The sequence below is a fragment of the Balaenoptera borealis genome (genome assembly GCF_965194805.1).
Source record: "Balaenoptera borealis genome assembly, chromosome: 2".
Lineage (NCBI taxonomy): Eukaryota > Metazoa > Chordata > Mammalia > Artiodactyla > Balaenopteridae > Balaenoptera > Balaenoptera borealis.
Window position 1 is genome coordinate 176,358,912 of NC_138867.1, and position 14,994 is coordinate 176,373,905.

Consider the following 14,994-nt stretch of genomic DNA (forward strand, 5'->3'; position numbering starts at 1 on the left):
GTTGTCATTATTACCATCATCATCATCCAGCCAGGCCGCCCCCCAGACCATCTGAAAGATGTTTTAATCGAATTTCTTCCTTTTATTTTGCAAGTCCCTTCCTTCGGCCCGGCCCGGTGGCCCCGGGATGCTCGCCAGGCCTCCGCGCACCCGGACGGGGCGCGGACATCCCTGGGCTGGGAATTCTGGCCCTTCTGGACCACAGGCTCCCATCGCCCCGCCCACAGGCCTGGACCGCCTGGGTCTCCATGGAAACCCACCAGCCACAAGGGGGCGTGACGCCGTGGAGACTGATGGGCGCCTCTGCCTATTCAGTCAAAGTCATCTCGGCGAGGGGCGCAAATGAGGCCTCTGACGGGGGCGTCCCTGCGGGAAGGAGGGAATACGGAGACAGGCCGCGGGGACTGTACCGTCTCTACCAATCAGGGGCCGAGATGGCTGTGATGGACAGGCGTAGCGGGCAAAGGCCCTGAGTGCGGGCTTTCACCCAACCCGCGGGCGGCAGTGCCGAGAAAGGGCCAATGAAGAGGCGGCAGGGGTGGGGCGAAGAGGCCGGTTGCTCCGGAAGTGGAGGGAGGGGGTGAAAATGGCGCCCAGCTCGAAATCGGAGCGGAACAGCGGGACCGGGAGCGGCGGCGGCGGCCCCGGGGGTGCCGGGGGGAAGCGGGCAACGGGGCGGCGGCGGGAGCACGTCCTCAAGCAGCTGGAGCGGGTCAAGGTGAGGCCTGGAGTCTGGGAGGAGCGCGTCGAAGGGTGGGGAGGAGGGACGAGGGAGGCGGAGGGAGGGAGGGCGTTCGCGGGGTGAGGGGTTGGGGGCGGAGCCCCGGGGGAGGGGGGCTCGGAGGAAAGGGGTTGGGCGGGGCCCCGGGGAGACGGTTTGGATTGGGGGGGCTGCTGCGGGAACTTGGATGGAGGGGGTTGGGGGCGGGGTCCCGGGGATGGGGCTTGGATGGAGGGGCTGGGGGCGGGGCCCCGGGAAGGGGGCTTGGATGGAAGGGGCCTTAGAGGCCACTGGGGGAGTAAGGAGGAAGGGGGCGATCCAGGGTCAGACTCATTTTTCAAAACCCTGCTCCCACGGCCCTTCCGTTATGGAGCCTTACCGCCCCCTTGGCAGAGCCCTTGCTACCGGCTTTGGGATTCCTCCGCCTGGGGTTCCTCTCTCTGTCCAGCTCTGACCACAGGGGAGCTGGGAGTTCCTGTAACTGCGTCTGCCTCCCGCATTGAATGGGAGGGAGCTCCCTGGAGAAGGCCTGATCTTCAGCTACCTGAGCAGGGCTCTGTCTCCCCATGAGACTGTAAACTCTCAGTGTGCTGGGATCTTTCCCCCATCAGTTTGGGAGCTCTGGGAGGGCGGACAATCTGCTGTCAGGTCAGCAGCAACTGGGGCAGGTCTGTGTCTCCATGGATCGGGAGTAGTGTGCCTTCTCCATTAGGCTGGGAACTCTGTGAGGGCAGGGCTGTGGCTTCTCCTTTTGACTGGAGTTCCTTGGGCAGGGACAGTCTCCACCCTCAGCTTGACTGCTCCCTGGGTTGGGCTGTGGCTCCGCCCCTAGCTTGGAAGCTCCCTGGACAGGGATTGTGTCTCCCCAGCAGCCTGGGCCTCGCTGACAGGGCTGTTCCACCCTGGGATCTCCTTGAGGGCTGGGCTGTATCTCCCCCATTAGACTGGATAGCAGGGTCCAAGGTGCTCTGATCCCCTAGTGCCCAACTTGTGCCTGCCTGGCCCCCCAAATCCGTCCTTGGTGAAGTTTTTGGGATGAGGGAGTCTGTTGGAAGGGGGAATCGGGCAGGAGTTGGAAGGTCACTGGTCAGGTTTACCCTCTGTCTGCCTCAGCTGGCCCCCGAGGGGCCTGAGCGCCCTGTGTATAGGCTAGTGGGTCGGGAACAGGTGAGTGTAGTTGATCAAGCCCCCATCCCAGGCTCCTTAGCGGCTCTCGATGCCCACAGCTCACTGTGCAGTGAGGCAGCCTTCAGGAAGGCAGCTCCGTGGCCCAGTCTGGGCCAGGGGTGACTGGGGGAGGTGATGCCAGCCCTAGTCCTCAAAGGTTGGGGGCTTAGGCAAGAGGAACCCTGAGGCTCTGGAGGTGGGAGGATGGCTCGGGTCCCTGGTGGAGAGTCAGGCTCACGCCGTTTGCACCTTCCAGAGCTTGGACCTCCCTGGACCGTTATGGTTGGCAGGGAGTAGGCCTGCATGGCTGGGCTGGACCCCAAAGGTGCTGCTTGGCCTTGGGTGAGGGGACTGGGGGGCTGCAGGCTGTTTCCGCCACGTGGTGCCTCAAGAGCCCTGCCTGCCCTTTCCTCAGATCAGTGGGCAGCTCTCTCCTCGTCTCTTCCGGAAGCTGCCACCCAGGGTCTGCGTCTCTCTCAAGAACATCGTGGATGAAGACTTTCTCTACGCAGGGTGAGGCTGGGGCCAGGCAGGGCGGTGGCTGGGTGGGGCGGCAGGCTGGCCCTGACCTGGTTACTCTGCCCCTCCCCCCATCCACACAGACACATCTTCCTGGGCTTTTCCAAGTGCGGCCGTTATGTTCTCTCCTACACCAGCAGCAGCGGGGACGACGACTTCTCTTTCTACATCTACCACTTGTACTGGTGGGAGTTCAACGTCCACAGCAAGCTCAAGCTGGTAGGGCCAGGCCTGACGCTCGGCTGTCCCTTCCAACAGCACGGCTCCCACCGGTCACGGCACCCCTCTGAGCCTCAGGTTTCATGTCCGCAAAGTGAAAACAGTGTACCCATGGGGCCATTGTTGAGACTCCAAGTGTTAGGTCGAAGTGTAGGAAATTGCCATTTTTAGAGTTGAAAATGGGTAAATGGCAGCAATTTCATATGGTTTGACGGCTCAAGCCAGGAGGGACCCATTAGCTTTGTTAGGACCGAGCAGGCTGCCACACCCAATTTAGCCCTGACCTCGACTCCTCAAATACCCCACCCCAGGAGGTGAGTGCCATTAACCCCAGTTTACACATGAGCTCAGAGAGGCGAGCAGGTTTCAGGGTGGGTTGGGCTTGGAACCGCTGTGTCTGGCTGAGCCCCCTCTGCTGGGGCAGGGCTCTCCTTGGCCATGCCCTATCCTGGGCCTGGCCTCCCTGTGTCCCCCACTTGTGAGGGGCAACGCTTGTGAGTCTCCTCAGCCTGTCCTCAGGAAGGCAGAGGGGTGTTGGTGGGGGCTGTTTGGGGCTCCCTGGCCCGGTACTGCTGGCTGGTGCAGCCTCGGGTGGGCCCCGGGCCCGCTCGGACCCCCGACCCGAACATGCCTCTCAGGTCCGGCAGGTACGGCTCTTCCAGGATGAGGAGATCTACAGTGACCTGTACCTGACCGTGTGCGAGTGGCCCAGTGACGCCTCCAAGGTCATTGTCTTCGGCTTCAAGTGAGACTTAGGGATAGGGTGGGCAGGGGTGGGTGGGGCGGGCGCCTGGGCCAGGCTCTGAGGCTGTGCTGGCCCCCAGCACTCGCTCAGCCAACGGCATGCTCATGAACATGATGATGATGAGCGATGAGAACCACCGGGACATCTACATCAGCACCGTGGCCGTGCCGCCGCCAGGACGCTGCGCCGCCTGCCGGGACGCCAGCCGCGCCCACCCAGGTGAGGGGCCGGGGCCTGGGGCGCAGGCTGCCTGCTTCCCCGCCCTGGGGCCACAGCTGAGCCTGCGTGGCCTGTGTCGCTGCAGGTGACCCGAGCGCGCAGTGCCTGCGGCATGGCTTCATGCTGCACACCAAGTACCAGGTGGTCTACCCCTTCCCCACTTTCCAGCCCGCCTTCCAGCTCAAGAAGGACCAGGTGGTGCTGCTCAACACCAGCTACTCCCTGGTGGCCTGCGCCGTCTCGGTCCACTCGGCAGGTAGGCCCCCAGGTCTGAGGACAGGCCCTTCGCGCGTGCGCTGTCAGCCTCGGGGCCCTGTGACCTAATGACTTGGCCAAGCGGCCCTGCGAGCTCGGTGCTGTCACTACCCCGCGTCACAGATGAGGAGACCAGGGCCCTGGAGAGGTGAAGTCCCTCATCCAAGGTCACACAGCCAGGAAGTGGGAATGTGGGATCCGAACCCAGCCACTGCCCACCCCAGCGCTGTCCACTAGAACTTTCCACAGGGCTGGGATGTTCCAGATCTGCTGTATCTGCTATAGCTACCACCAGTAGCCACTTGACCGTGGCTCATGTGACCAAGGAACTGAGTTGTTAAATTTAATTTTAGTCACGTTAAGTTCAAGTAGTCACATGTGGTCAGTGGCTGCCGTGCTGGACAGACAGTGCAGTGCGTTCTTCTCTGCAAAAAGAGAAATGTTGATTAAAAATTTCAGGGAGTGGTTAGTGGACAGACGGCCTTCTTACATCTTTGATGATCGCAGAAATGCCAGTGAAAATCAGGTGATGTCCCCCAGCAGAGTGGCAGATGTTAAAAAGCTGGATAATGCCACTGGCTGGTGGCAGCGTGGGGCCCTGGGGGCTCTCCCGCTCTCCCAGGGCCTTATGGCCAGAGAGGTGCCTGTGGCCCAGCAGCGCTGCACCCAGACATGTCTGAAGGTTTGGTGGCGGGAGCCAGGGGCTGCCTGGTGTCCATCGCTGGGGTTTGGGGAGGTAGGACAGGGTGGGTACTTCCCTTGGGTCAGCAGGGAGAGCACATCTGTGGAGAGTGTACCTTAAAGACATGTTCAAGTGCAGAAGAAACACAAGAAGATCTATCACCTGATAGTGATACCACTTATATTTAAATTTAAAACGTGTTCCAGTTTTGCCAGAATGCAGTCAAATAAAGATGCCCACTGGGAATTCCCTGGTAGTCCAGCGGTTAGGACTCCGTGCTTTCACTTAGGGCCTGGGTTCAGTCCCTGGTCGGGCAACTAAGATCCTGCAAGCTGCGCAGTGCAGCAAAAAAAAAAAAAAGATGCCCACTAACTGCATTTAAAATGGTTGTCCCTGGGGGTGTGAGGGGAATGGACATGAAAAGAGGACTCTATGTATATAACGAAGCCCACAGACCAGCAAGGGGCAGGGTGCTTTGTCCTCAGGCCTGTCCAGGGGCCTCCCACCCCTGCCCTGGCCACCTGTGCCGGCATGGGCAAGGCCCTGCTTCTCGCCAAGCCGTGAGCCCCCAACAAGCCAGGCCTGGATGGGGCCGCCACCCCCTGCCCCGTTAGGAAGGACCACATGGGACGGGATTCAGCCCGTGCGCACACAGCCCAGGTGAGGGGCATTGTCATCAGTGTTTAACACTCATCTCACCCTAGGAGGGCACTCACACAGAGGGGGAGTTTTGACTTGAACATTTTCCACTCATTCCCCCTCCCCTCCGGAAGAAGTGCCACCACTCTGGCAGACAGGAGTTCGTTGGCAGACTTGTATTATCTCTCAGTGTGACCTTGGACAAGTTCCTCTGAGCCTCAGTCCCGAGTCTGAAGTGGGAGGACAGTTCCCCTCTCCAAGGGTTGCTTGAGCGGGGCCCAAATGAAGCAGGGCAGGCAGAGCCCAGGGCCTGGCCATGGTGCTGCTCAGTGAATGCCTTGGGTTCTCCACACTGACATTCCCCAGAGGGGGATCTGCCTCCCAGTCAGATGAAGTCATAGAGGCCTGGGATTCGGGCAGTCTGTGCCTGTGCTGGTCTGGCTCGCGTTGGGAAGGACAGAGGGCTGTGTAGTAAACTGTCAAACTTAAGTGGCTTTTATCTGGTATGATGATGACATGTCAGCTTACCAAGGGCAGGGATTTTTGTCTGTCTTGTTCACTCCTGTGTCCTCAGTGTGTGGCATACAGCAGATGCTCAAGAGTAAGGTTTGAATGAACATGATTGTGTGTGTGTGTGTGTGTAAAAGTCCTTTTTCCCTTTTGGGTGTTTCAGACTGATCTCAGAATATGTAAATCTTCTAGAGGCGTCTCCTCATGGTGGATTTCTAAGAACCCCCCAGCATAATGAGGGAGATCGGAAGAGCATTCTGGACTTGTACTCATCTATTGACCCCTTTCCCACATCCATCACCTTTTATTTTTATGTTCCAGGTGATAGCAGCTTCTGCCAAATCCTGTATGATCACACCACCTACCCCCCGGCCCCTCCCAGCCCCCCTGGGCCCCAGAGCCCAGAAATGCCCCCTGTCCTCCCCACCCTCTGCCCCGAAGCGGCCCCAGCCCGGCCCTCTGGGGCCCCCGAGCACTCGCCTGCCATCGCCAAAGCCAAGGAGTTTGTGGCTGACATCTTCCGCAGGGCCAAAGAGGCCAAGGGTGGGACCTCGGAGGAAGTCCGGCCACCCCCTTGCCCGGGGCCCTCGAGCAGCCGCTGCCGCCTGCCCTCTGAGCCCCTAGCCCCAGGTGGGGAGGCGGTGCCCCGGGACAGCCCCCTTGCAGCAGAGGTGCCCGCCTCCGAGCCTGGATATGTCAACTACACCAAGCTGTATTATGTGTTGGGGTCCGGTGAGGGGACGGAGCCAGAGGATGGTGAGCGGGGAGCCCACCTGGTGGGGTCCCAGGCATGGGAGGCTGGCCTGGAGGGGCCTCTAGGCCTCCCACCACCATCCCTACCCCCACATCCTGCCCCCTCAGAGTTGGAGGACGACAAGATCTCTCTGCCCTTCGTGGTGACTGATCTCCGCGGCCGCAACCTACGGCCCATGCGGGAGCAGACTGCCGTCCAGGTTGGTGCTGGCAGCGGGCAGGCCAAGGGGCAGCTCCCGGGGGACCTGCTGGGATGGCAGTTGGCGAAATCCTCCCCCTCCCCCTCTGCCCACTGTCCACAGGGTCAGTACCTGACAGTGGAGCAGCTCACACTGGACTTCGAGTATGTCATCAACGAGGTCATCCGCCATGATGCCACTTGGGGTCACCAGTTCTGTTCCTTCAGCGACTACGATATTGTCATCCTGGAGGTGGGCCCAGGTGTCGGGCAGGGCAGGCCCGGGGCCTCCCAGCTCTGGGCAGCACTCTCAGTATGTGTCACCATCCGCCCCCCCGCCCCCCAGGTCTGCCCAGAAACCAACCAGGTCCTCATTAACATTGGCCTGCTGCTCCTGGCCTTCCCGTCCCCCACCGAGGAGGGCCAGCTCCGGTGAGTGGGCAGGGACCCCACCCTCACCCTTGCCCAGCAGGGCCCTGCACTCAAGACCTCTCAGTGGGGGGAAGGGGGGATGTGAGAAGCCTCCCCCTGCCCACCAAAACTTGGATTGGCCACTGCATTACTGCTCCAAAGATAAAGGCCCCTCTGGGTAGCCTGGGTTCAAGCTCAGGGACCCCGTGGTCCCACTCCCTCTCTCCTCTGCTCACCATCCCTCCCCGCTGTAGACCAAAGACCTATCACACCAGCCTCAAGGTGGCATGGGACCTCAACACGGGCATCTTTGTGACAGTCAGCGTGGGCGACCTCACTGAGGTCAAAGGGCAGACCAGGTGAGGCAGGGCCGGGGGCCAGGGCTGGGGGTGGGCTGGGCCAGGGTGAGGAGAACTGCTCACCCCCTCTCCCTCAGCGGCAGCGTCTGGAGCTCATACCGCAAGAGCTGCGTGGACATGGTCATGAAGTGGCTGGTGCCTGAGAGCAGCGGCCGTTACGTCAACAGGATGACCAACGAGGCGCTGCACAAAGGTGGGCCCCGTGACCCGACGACAGTCCGGGACTGAGGTCCTTATCCTGGGGCCAGGCCAGGCCCAGAGCACGCGCTAATTCCTAAGTGTTGCTGAATGGAGGAGCACATTGGCTGAGCTAGTGGACACCGTGGCGTTGGGTGAGGGGAGGGCAGCCCAGGCCAAGGCCGGGGGGCCAGCTCAGGTGTGGCACCTGGGGGCCCCCGGCCTGTCATTCAGTCAGTCATTCAGCAGACGTTTTATTGAAAGGCTGCAGGCAGGAGGCAGAGATGACGTCGCAGGGTGCCTGCCTTCCAGAACCTTCTGGGCCCATATCAAGTCGGGGAAAGAGGCCTCTCCTACAGCCTGGGCAGGCCAAGGTTCCAAGGCTTTGTCCCCACCCTTCCCTGCAGGGTGCTCACTGAAGGTTCTGGCGGACAGTGAGCGATACACGTGGATTGTGCTGTGAGGGCCCGGCCGCCCTGGACACTGACTCCAACTACCTCCGCGGCCCGGGAGCTGGCCGCCTTCCCGGCAGCCTCTGCCGGCCGGCCGATGGCCGGCACTAGTGTTAGGCTGCGGGGAGGGGGCTGGGCGGGGCAGCCCCTGGTGGCCTGAGAGTCTGGACGCTTCTTATTTATGCCTATTTAAGTTGGAAAGGGGCAGAGGGAGGGAGCCCCCTGCCCCACCAGCCTTGAGCGCCCGCCTTCACCCCAAGCTGGGCATGGGCCCTCGTTCCTCGCGAGTTTGCCCCTTTTCTCGGCTACAGGTGTGGACGTTGCCCCCCTACCCCCACCCCAGGGAGGCCAGATGGATCCCATACCCCTGCCCTGTCCACCCCCAGCCTCTCCCCCGACCTGAGGTGGTGAACCTCGTGGCCATCACACCTCCCCTTCCCGGCCCTGTTGTTCCTCTTCACATAATAAATGTTTTATTTCTGAACCTCACTGAGTTCCCTTTACTGCCTGCCACTCAGGTGCTCGGGGGCCCAGCTGGAGCCCCCAGCCCCAAGTTTCCCACCAACGCCCGGCAAGTCAGCAGTAGCCAAATATCACAGCGGAATTTATTGTGTTTTAAGAAAGACTACAAAAAGGTAGAAAACAGCTCGGCACACTAGACTACCACACGCGTGGACACTTTCACCACCAGGAGAAGGGAAGCCCCGAGGGGTAAGGAGGGGGAGTCGGCAAGCCACCCCAAAAGCTGTAGCACACGGAGCACACAAAATAGTGATTTTTATACAATAGATCAGGTTTTTTTTTTTTTTCTTTTTTTCGCTTTTTGCCATAAACATCTATCTCACAGGTTGAAAACACTGAGAAAACCGGAACAGATAAGGCCATGATGGTTGGAAAAAAACCCAACAAGTTACCGACTCCGCTCAGGCGGCGCTCACAAATCGCACAATAGTCATGTGGAGGGCGGGGATCGCACGCATGGAGGAGAAGCACGGTCTCCAGGGAGAGTAGGAGCATAGAGATTCCATTACAAACCAGCGGCGAGGAGGGCCCAGGATCTGAGCGAGCGGAGCACCCAGCCCTGGCCGGGGCAGGCATGGGCACTTCCGGGCCCGCTGCCTGCAGCAGGTCCCTCCGGGCTTGGCGCCCGGTCCAGCCTGCTGCTCTTTGGAAGCTGGAGGTGGTGCCCCTTCTGCCCTCCCCCTATCCAGGCCGGGCAGTGCCCCCCTCTAGGGATGCGGGGCAAGGGAGGGCCCAGCTCTGGAGATGCGACACCCACAGCTTTAATTGCACTTATACCAAGGAGTGGGAAGCGGTGGGGTTGCTGGGGGAGGGATCCCGGGGCTGCTGCTGACAGTGGCGGGTCCCCAGGTGATGCCCACCTGCGCCCACCCGGGGCTCAGGGCTGGGCCTAGGACAGGCTGTGCAAAGCCAGCGAGCTGAATAAGTTAACAGTTCCGCGAGGGAGGGGGCCTGCCTGCCTGCCCCCTGGGGAGGTGGGGGTGGGGCTGGGGGAGGGAGATGCTGCAGCCTTTGGGGCCAAGGGGCCAAGCTGGCTGCCCCAGGGGGCACCTGGGCACGTCGGCGGGTTCCTTAAGGCACGTCTTTTGTGTCAGAGTTTGCAGCTGCGGCTCCGCCCGGCCCGGTGATTGTGCCCGCCCCATCCGGGGCAGGGACCCCCTTACCTTCCCTGTCTCGGAGGCCCCCTCCCGGCCCCGGCCGAGGCTGGAGCGGTGACAGCGAAGCCACAGAAGCTGTGAGGGACCCTGGCGAGGAGGGGCAGCAGGGTAGGGCGGGCGGGGCGGGGCGGGGCGGGGGGTGGTGTGGGGGGATGGGGGAGGCCACGGGCTTAGCTGGAGGGCAGCGCCTGCACGAAGAGGCCGCGTGCGTCTGTCCGCGCCAGCTTGGCCGGTGGCTCCAGAGCCTCGGGGCCCAGCGCGGGCGACTCGCCACCGGCCGCGAGCGAGATGTCCTGCGGCAGCTCGTCCTCGCTTTCCTCCTCCTCTTCCTCCTCCTCGTCTGGGGTACACGGACCAGGCCTGGCTCAGCGCGGGGCGGCGGCGCCACCAGGCCGCCACATGGCGCCCCAGCCGCCGCCTCCTCCACCCCAGCCTCGCTGTACGCCGCCCCCTGGACTCTGGCCCTGGGTAGGGGCACGCTTTACCTACCTTTGTCCGGGTCCAGGGGGTTCAGCGAGGTGGCCAGGTTGGCGAACTGGAAGGAGGGGAGAGGAGAAGGAATGAGGGTCCTGCCCAGGGGCGCCCCGCCCGTGCCCTCAGCGGACCCGCCGTGCGCACCTCGCCCATGACGGCAATGGGGGTCTCGCCCTTGGCCTGGGCCACGCGATGCTCGATCAGGTAGTACATGTACTCATCGTAGAGCAGCCGTATGAGATGGAAGGAGCCGAAGCTGGCGGCGCTGCGCAGAGTCAGGTCCCGGATCACCATGGAGCTGGGGGAGGCGACAGAGAGGAAATCCTCAGGCCGGGACCCGCCCCGCGCCCCTCTTCCCTGCCGTAAGGACCCCAGGCCTGAGCAAGCCCAGCTACTACCGCCCGGCCCCGCACAGGCTTCCCGGTCAGAGAGGGAAGGCGTCCCTCAGAGAGGGAGGAGGGCCCTAGCCCCGCCCACCACCAGCAGGACCCTCGACTTCCTAAAAAGCACCCGAGTCCCCCAGGGGGTGGGGCTTTCTCTGGCCCAGCCAGAGAGGGTGGGGCTGGGGCCCTCATCCAGCCCCACCCTCCTCGAAGAGGCGGGGCCTTCGTTGGTCCCATTTTGGCCTGATCCCAAAGCAAAGGAGCCTTCTCTGGGTCCGGCCCTGGTGGGAGGGACGTCCTCCCGCCCAGCCCCTTCCCCGCCCGCATCCCGCCCAGCGAGCGCGCACCTGTAGAAGGACCACTTGAGGAGGAAAAGCTTAGCGGCCTTGGGAAAGCCGGCGCTGCCCTGGTAGGGCTTAAGCACTTGGCTCACGACGCCGTCCAGCCAGGCCGCCCACTGCTCCAGTGAGTTCTGCTGCTGCAGAGTCACTTTGAAGTCCTGCTCCAGCCGCTGCACCACGCGGTCCTCGCAGCGGCATACCCACGAGGCCTGCTCCTGGGACACAGTGGGCGGGTGCCCGGGGCTCAGCCGCCGCCCCGGGCCGGAGCCGCCGGGCCGCCCCGCGCTCGCCTGACCCGTCCACGCTCACCTGCACGTTGGCGAAGTCCACGCGGTTGAGATCGCTCAGCATCTGGTTGATCTGCGCGGTGTTCTGCAGCACAGCGCGCGCCGCCTGCGCCAGGTGGTTGAGCGACGTGTAGCGCCGCAGGGTCTGCGCGAAGGCACCGGCCGCTGCCACCTGTGGGGCCCAGGGCTTGTGGCTTCCGCGGAACCCACCCCGCGCAGTCCCCTGCCCCACCCAATGCGACCTCTCTGAGCCTGTTTCTTTCTCCTAAAAGGGAGGAATGGGGATTCCCTGGTGGCGCAGTGGTTGAGAGTCTGCCTGCCAATGCAGGGAACACGGGTTCCAGCCCTGGTCTGGGAGGATCCCACGTGCCGCGGAGCAACTGGGCCCGTGAGCCACAATTACTGAGCCTGCGTGTCTGGAGCCTGTGCTCCGCAGCAAGAGAGGCCTCGATAGTGAGAGGCCCGCGCACCGCGATGAAGAGTGGCCCCCGCTTGCCGCAACTAGAGAAAGCCCTCGCACAGAAATGAAGACCCAACACAGCCATAAATTAATTAATTAATTAATTAATTTAAAAAAAAAAGAAGAGTTAGGAGCTAAATAATAATTAAAAAAAAAAAAAAAAAGGGAGGAATGTACCTTGTTGCTTTCTTTGGGAGATCAAAGGGTCAGGGCTTTTAAACTTTGGGCGACCACCCATCCAAAGAATGCCTCCAAAAAACTCAGTGTATTATATCTGAACAGCATTATTATTTTTCATCAAAGGACACAAGTAAATCTCGGAGGGCACTGCCCAGAAAGGGCACTGCTTCCATAACCTTTGGTTTCATTTTGTTTGTATTATTCCCTTGAACGTCAGCTCCGGGAGGGCCGGAGTTTTGTGCATCTTGGTCATTGCTGTGCTCCCAGCACTCAGAACCATGCCGAGCACACAGCCGGTGCTCAGTAAATGCGTGTGGAATAAATGAATGAATACATAAGTCTTGCCCGTTCTGAAGGGCTCCCCTGGGATCCAGCTTCTACTCTCTCCACAGGTCCCCAACCCCAGCCCTGTGTCCAGCGTACCCAGGGGTCATTCTTCAGACATCCCTTTCTGTTTAGCTGTCCTGTTGGCATTTTGAGGACTTTGAAAACAAACTTTTTTTTTTGCTCAAGAGCAAGCACACCCCATCTAATTCCTCACATCTTGGTAGTTAGTGAATGTGCAGCATTGACGAAGAGGGCTATTCTGTTTCCTTATAGACGTTTTTGTTTTTGGTTTTTTTGTTGTTTTTAAGATTTTGTCTCTTTCTGAACACCTAAAGCACTTTCTGTTGAAGCTCTCTGAAGAGAACTACTTCAAGTGTGCATTTGGTTTTTATTTTTTTAAGATGCTGTGTTGCATACAAAAACACCACACACAGGTTGTGTTTCAGAAGTGGGCTCCTGAGGAAGCTGGTTTGTAAAGACAACGGCCAAAGCTCACTCTGAGGGGACAGAAACGGGGACAAATCTTACCGCCTGTTAGGCAGAGGAGACCGAGGCCCCCAGCCGCCCCCAGCCGGGAGGGAGGCCCCGGGCTGTGGGCCAAGCTGGCCCCTCAGACCCCCTCACGCCCTCACCTTCACCCGCAGCATCTCCTCGGGTATGTTCACCATGGCGTGGGTGAGCCAGCTCTCCAGGCTCTTGGCAAAGTTCCGGATCGCTTGGGTCAAGGCACCTGTGGGTGGTAGGGGGGCTGGTCAGGACTCAGGGGTGGGGTGGGGTGCGGGGACCGGGCGGCCGTGCACTTACTGGGGATGGGCCGCAGCACATCGGGGATGAGGATCTCCACCAGGCCCTGGTACAGCACGTTGTCACAGTGCTTGGTCCACTGGAGCACGGGCTCGAACTTGGAGAGGAGCACCAGGCTGGCCTTGGGCAGCCGCTTCTCGGCCTCATCATGCCTGTGGGCACCCACCCCACCCGGGGGTCACGAGGACATTCCACGGTCCTGTACCCAGGGTCAGAAGGGCACAGCACCCTCACCCCACCCTGGGGTCAGGCAGGTACTCTCTGTCTCTGGAAGACCCCCGGGGTCAGGCTGACACAGACCCCACTGCCCCCAGGGTCAGACAGGGATCTTAACACCCTGCACATTGGGGCACAGGCATCTACCCACCGCAGGGAGGAAATGGCTTGGTGGGGCACGCCATCCCAAACACCGAGCATCAGACCGGTACCAATGTACACTCTGGAGGTGGGCTCTGAAGGCCGTGTGCACCCCACAAACTGCAGGGGTAGAGAGGAGCCCCCACTCCTGCATGAAGTCTGAGGTCTGCCCACCCCAGCCTTGGGGGCTGACTCACACGGTACCCAACCTCCTCCCTTCCTCCCCCCTCCCCCAAAGGCACTCACACAGCCAGCGGCGGTGCCTCGCTGGGCTGGCTCAGGTTGTACCTCCAGAAGGTTTTCCACAGCGTCTCCACCAGGGTGAACTGCAGGTTCACCATGACATCGACGATGGCCTGTTGGGGAGGCTGGATGCTCAAGGGGGCTGAGCGGCAGCGTGGCCCTCCCTCGCCCCTGCCCACTGCCCAGATGCCCTACCTCACAGTGTTCCCGGTACAGGACCTGGAAGGCCTTGATGTCCCCAGGTCCGATGCCTTCGGGCAGCACTTTGCCCTGGAGGTCGAGCTCTGAGAAGTCAGGGAGGCTCCTCGAGGCATCTGGGGGCAGAGGAGACACCGTGAGCCCCTTCATCCTCCAGCTGCCTGCCCCCTCGAGCCTCATCCTGGGATCCTATTAAGTTGGCACCACTTTGCTACCAAGCAGAAGTTCCCCCATGTGCAGTGGGGGCAAAGAAGTTCCGGGAGGGCAAGTGAACCATCTGCACACTCTCCGGGGGCCACATACCCTGCCCTGGGCCCACCCCAGAGTCCAGGGAGCCCTCACCCAGAAACTGCTGGTACTGCTGGACCTGGGCGCTGATGTCCGACAGCCCAGTGGCCTGCTGTGGCCCCACGGCCACACCGTTGGTCATGCCCTCCATCTTCTGGATGGGTTTGAGCCTGGAGAAGGGATAGGCAGGGGACTGGAGTGGGGACGGGCTGCCATGCCTTTCCCTGCCCGCCAGCACCGGGCCAGCCCTGCCCTCCTACCTCTGTTTTTGCGAGAAGGGTTGGCCCCGCATGGCCATGTGCTGCTGGTCCTCCATCAGCCGCAGCAGGGGTGAGCTGGCCTTGATGCGCAGGCCATAGTAGTGGTACTTGGAGTTGCCCCTGGGAGGGAGGCAGAGGATGAGGGCTGGGCTGGGGGTGGTCACCGATCGTCCACCAGGAGCTTCACATCACACCTGCCTCCTCTCTGCTAGGGGGCCGAACAGAGCCCAGGGGGTGAGACCCATATCTCCACAGAGCTGGGGGTGCTGGGCTGGGGAAGCCACAGGGACTATGGGTGCCAGGAGAGGCCCCCAACTGCAGACTGAGCTCTGTGAAGACAGGGCCAGAGTCAGGGGCAGGCACTCAGCAGGTATTTGCTGCCTGCTAGTCATAACAATTTGCCAGGCACTGTTCTGAGTACTTAGCATATTCGAATCCACGTGTTCCTCATCCCTACCCTGTGAAGGGTACTCCTAGCATCCTAGATTGACAGCTGAGGAAACTGAGGCACAGAGACATGCAGTACTTTGCCCAAGGTTCTGCACGTACACATGCATGAATGCACGAATGAGGTGATGTCTAAGGCCTAAGCTGGGAGCTGGAACCAGCAGAAGAGCGGGGCTCAGCCTGGAGAGGTGTGGGGGATCGCAAAGGAGAGGCAAGGAAGAGAGGGTTCACGGGAGGGCTCCTTGCTCCTTCCTACATGG

The 14,994-nt window shown here is 61.2% G+C and overlaps 2 protein-coding genes across 5 annotated transcripts in view; one reads left to right on the top strand and one right to left on the bottom strand.

Annotated features, from left to right (window-relative positions):
* The first annotated feature begins 555 nt into the window (after positions 1 to 555).
* DCAF15 (DDB1 and CUL4 associated factor 15) lies at positions 556 to 8,490 on the top strand. Of its 2 annotated transcripts, XM_082381571.1 has the most exons (13): positions 558 to 718; positions 2,304 to 2,401; positions 2,491 to 2,626; positions 3,265 to 3,371; positions 3,451 to 3,590; positions 3,676 to 3,846; positions 5,998 to 6,432; positions 6,538 to 6,629; positions 6,732 to 6,860; positions 6,954 to 7,039; positions 7,273 to 7,377; positions 7,455 to 7,570; positions 7,962 to 8,490. In XM_082381571.1, exons 1-13 carry the CDS (start codon positions 587 to 589, stop codon positions 8,015 to 8,017), a joined length of 1,803 nt encoding a protein of 600 aa, XP_082237697.1. In that variant the 5' UTR covers positions 558 to 586; the 3' UTR covers positions 8,018 to 8,490. The 2 variants fall into 2 exon arrangements, with proteins under 2 accessions (XP_082237696.1, XP_082237697.1); XM_082381570.1 differs by having other exon boundaries at positions 556 to 718; positions 6,732 to 7,039.
* A 107-nt stretch (positions 8,491 to 8,597) lies between these two features.
* RFX1 (regulatory factor X1) overlaps positions 8,598 to 14,994 on the bottom strand; it is a 31,909-nt gene continuing 25,512 nt past the window's right edge. For 2 of the 3 annotated variants that reach the window (XM_082381559.1, XM_082381561.1), the window contains 11 exons: positions 14,288 to 14,407; positions 14,082 to 14,197; positions 13,737 to 13,855; positions 13,545 to 13,654; positions 12,942 to 13,093; positions 12,770 to 12,867; positions 11,193 to 11,342; positions 10,890 to 11,098; positions 10,304 to 10,457; positions 10,175 to 10,220; positions 8,598 to 10,025 (listed from right to left, as the gene is read on the bottom strand). In XM_082381559.1, the coding sequence (XP_082237685.1) occupies positions 9,856 to 10,025; positions 10,175 to 10,220; positions 10,304 to 10,457; positions 10,890 to 11,098; positions 11,193 to 11,342; positions 12,770 to 12,867; positions 12,942 to 13,093; positions 13,545 to 13,654; positions 13,737 to 13,855; positions 14,082 to 14,197; positions 14,288 to 14,407 (1,444 nt within the window). In that variant the 3' untranslated portion in view covers positions 8,598 to 9,855. The remainder of the gene's footprint in view (positions 10,026 to 10,174; positions 10,221 to 10,303; positions 10,458 to 10,889; positions 11,099 to 11,192; positions 11,343 to 12,769; positions 12,868 to 12,941; positions 13,094 to 13,544; positions 13,655 to 13,736; positions 13,856 to 14,081; positions 14,198 to 14,287; positions 14,408 to 14,994) is intronic. The other variant, XM_082381560.1, reaches the window with a different exon arrangement.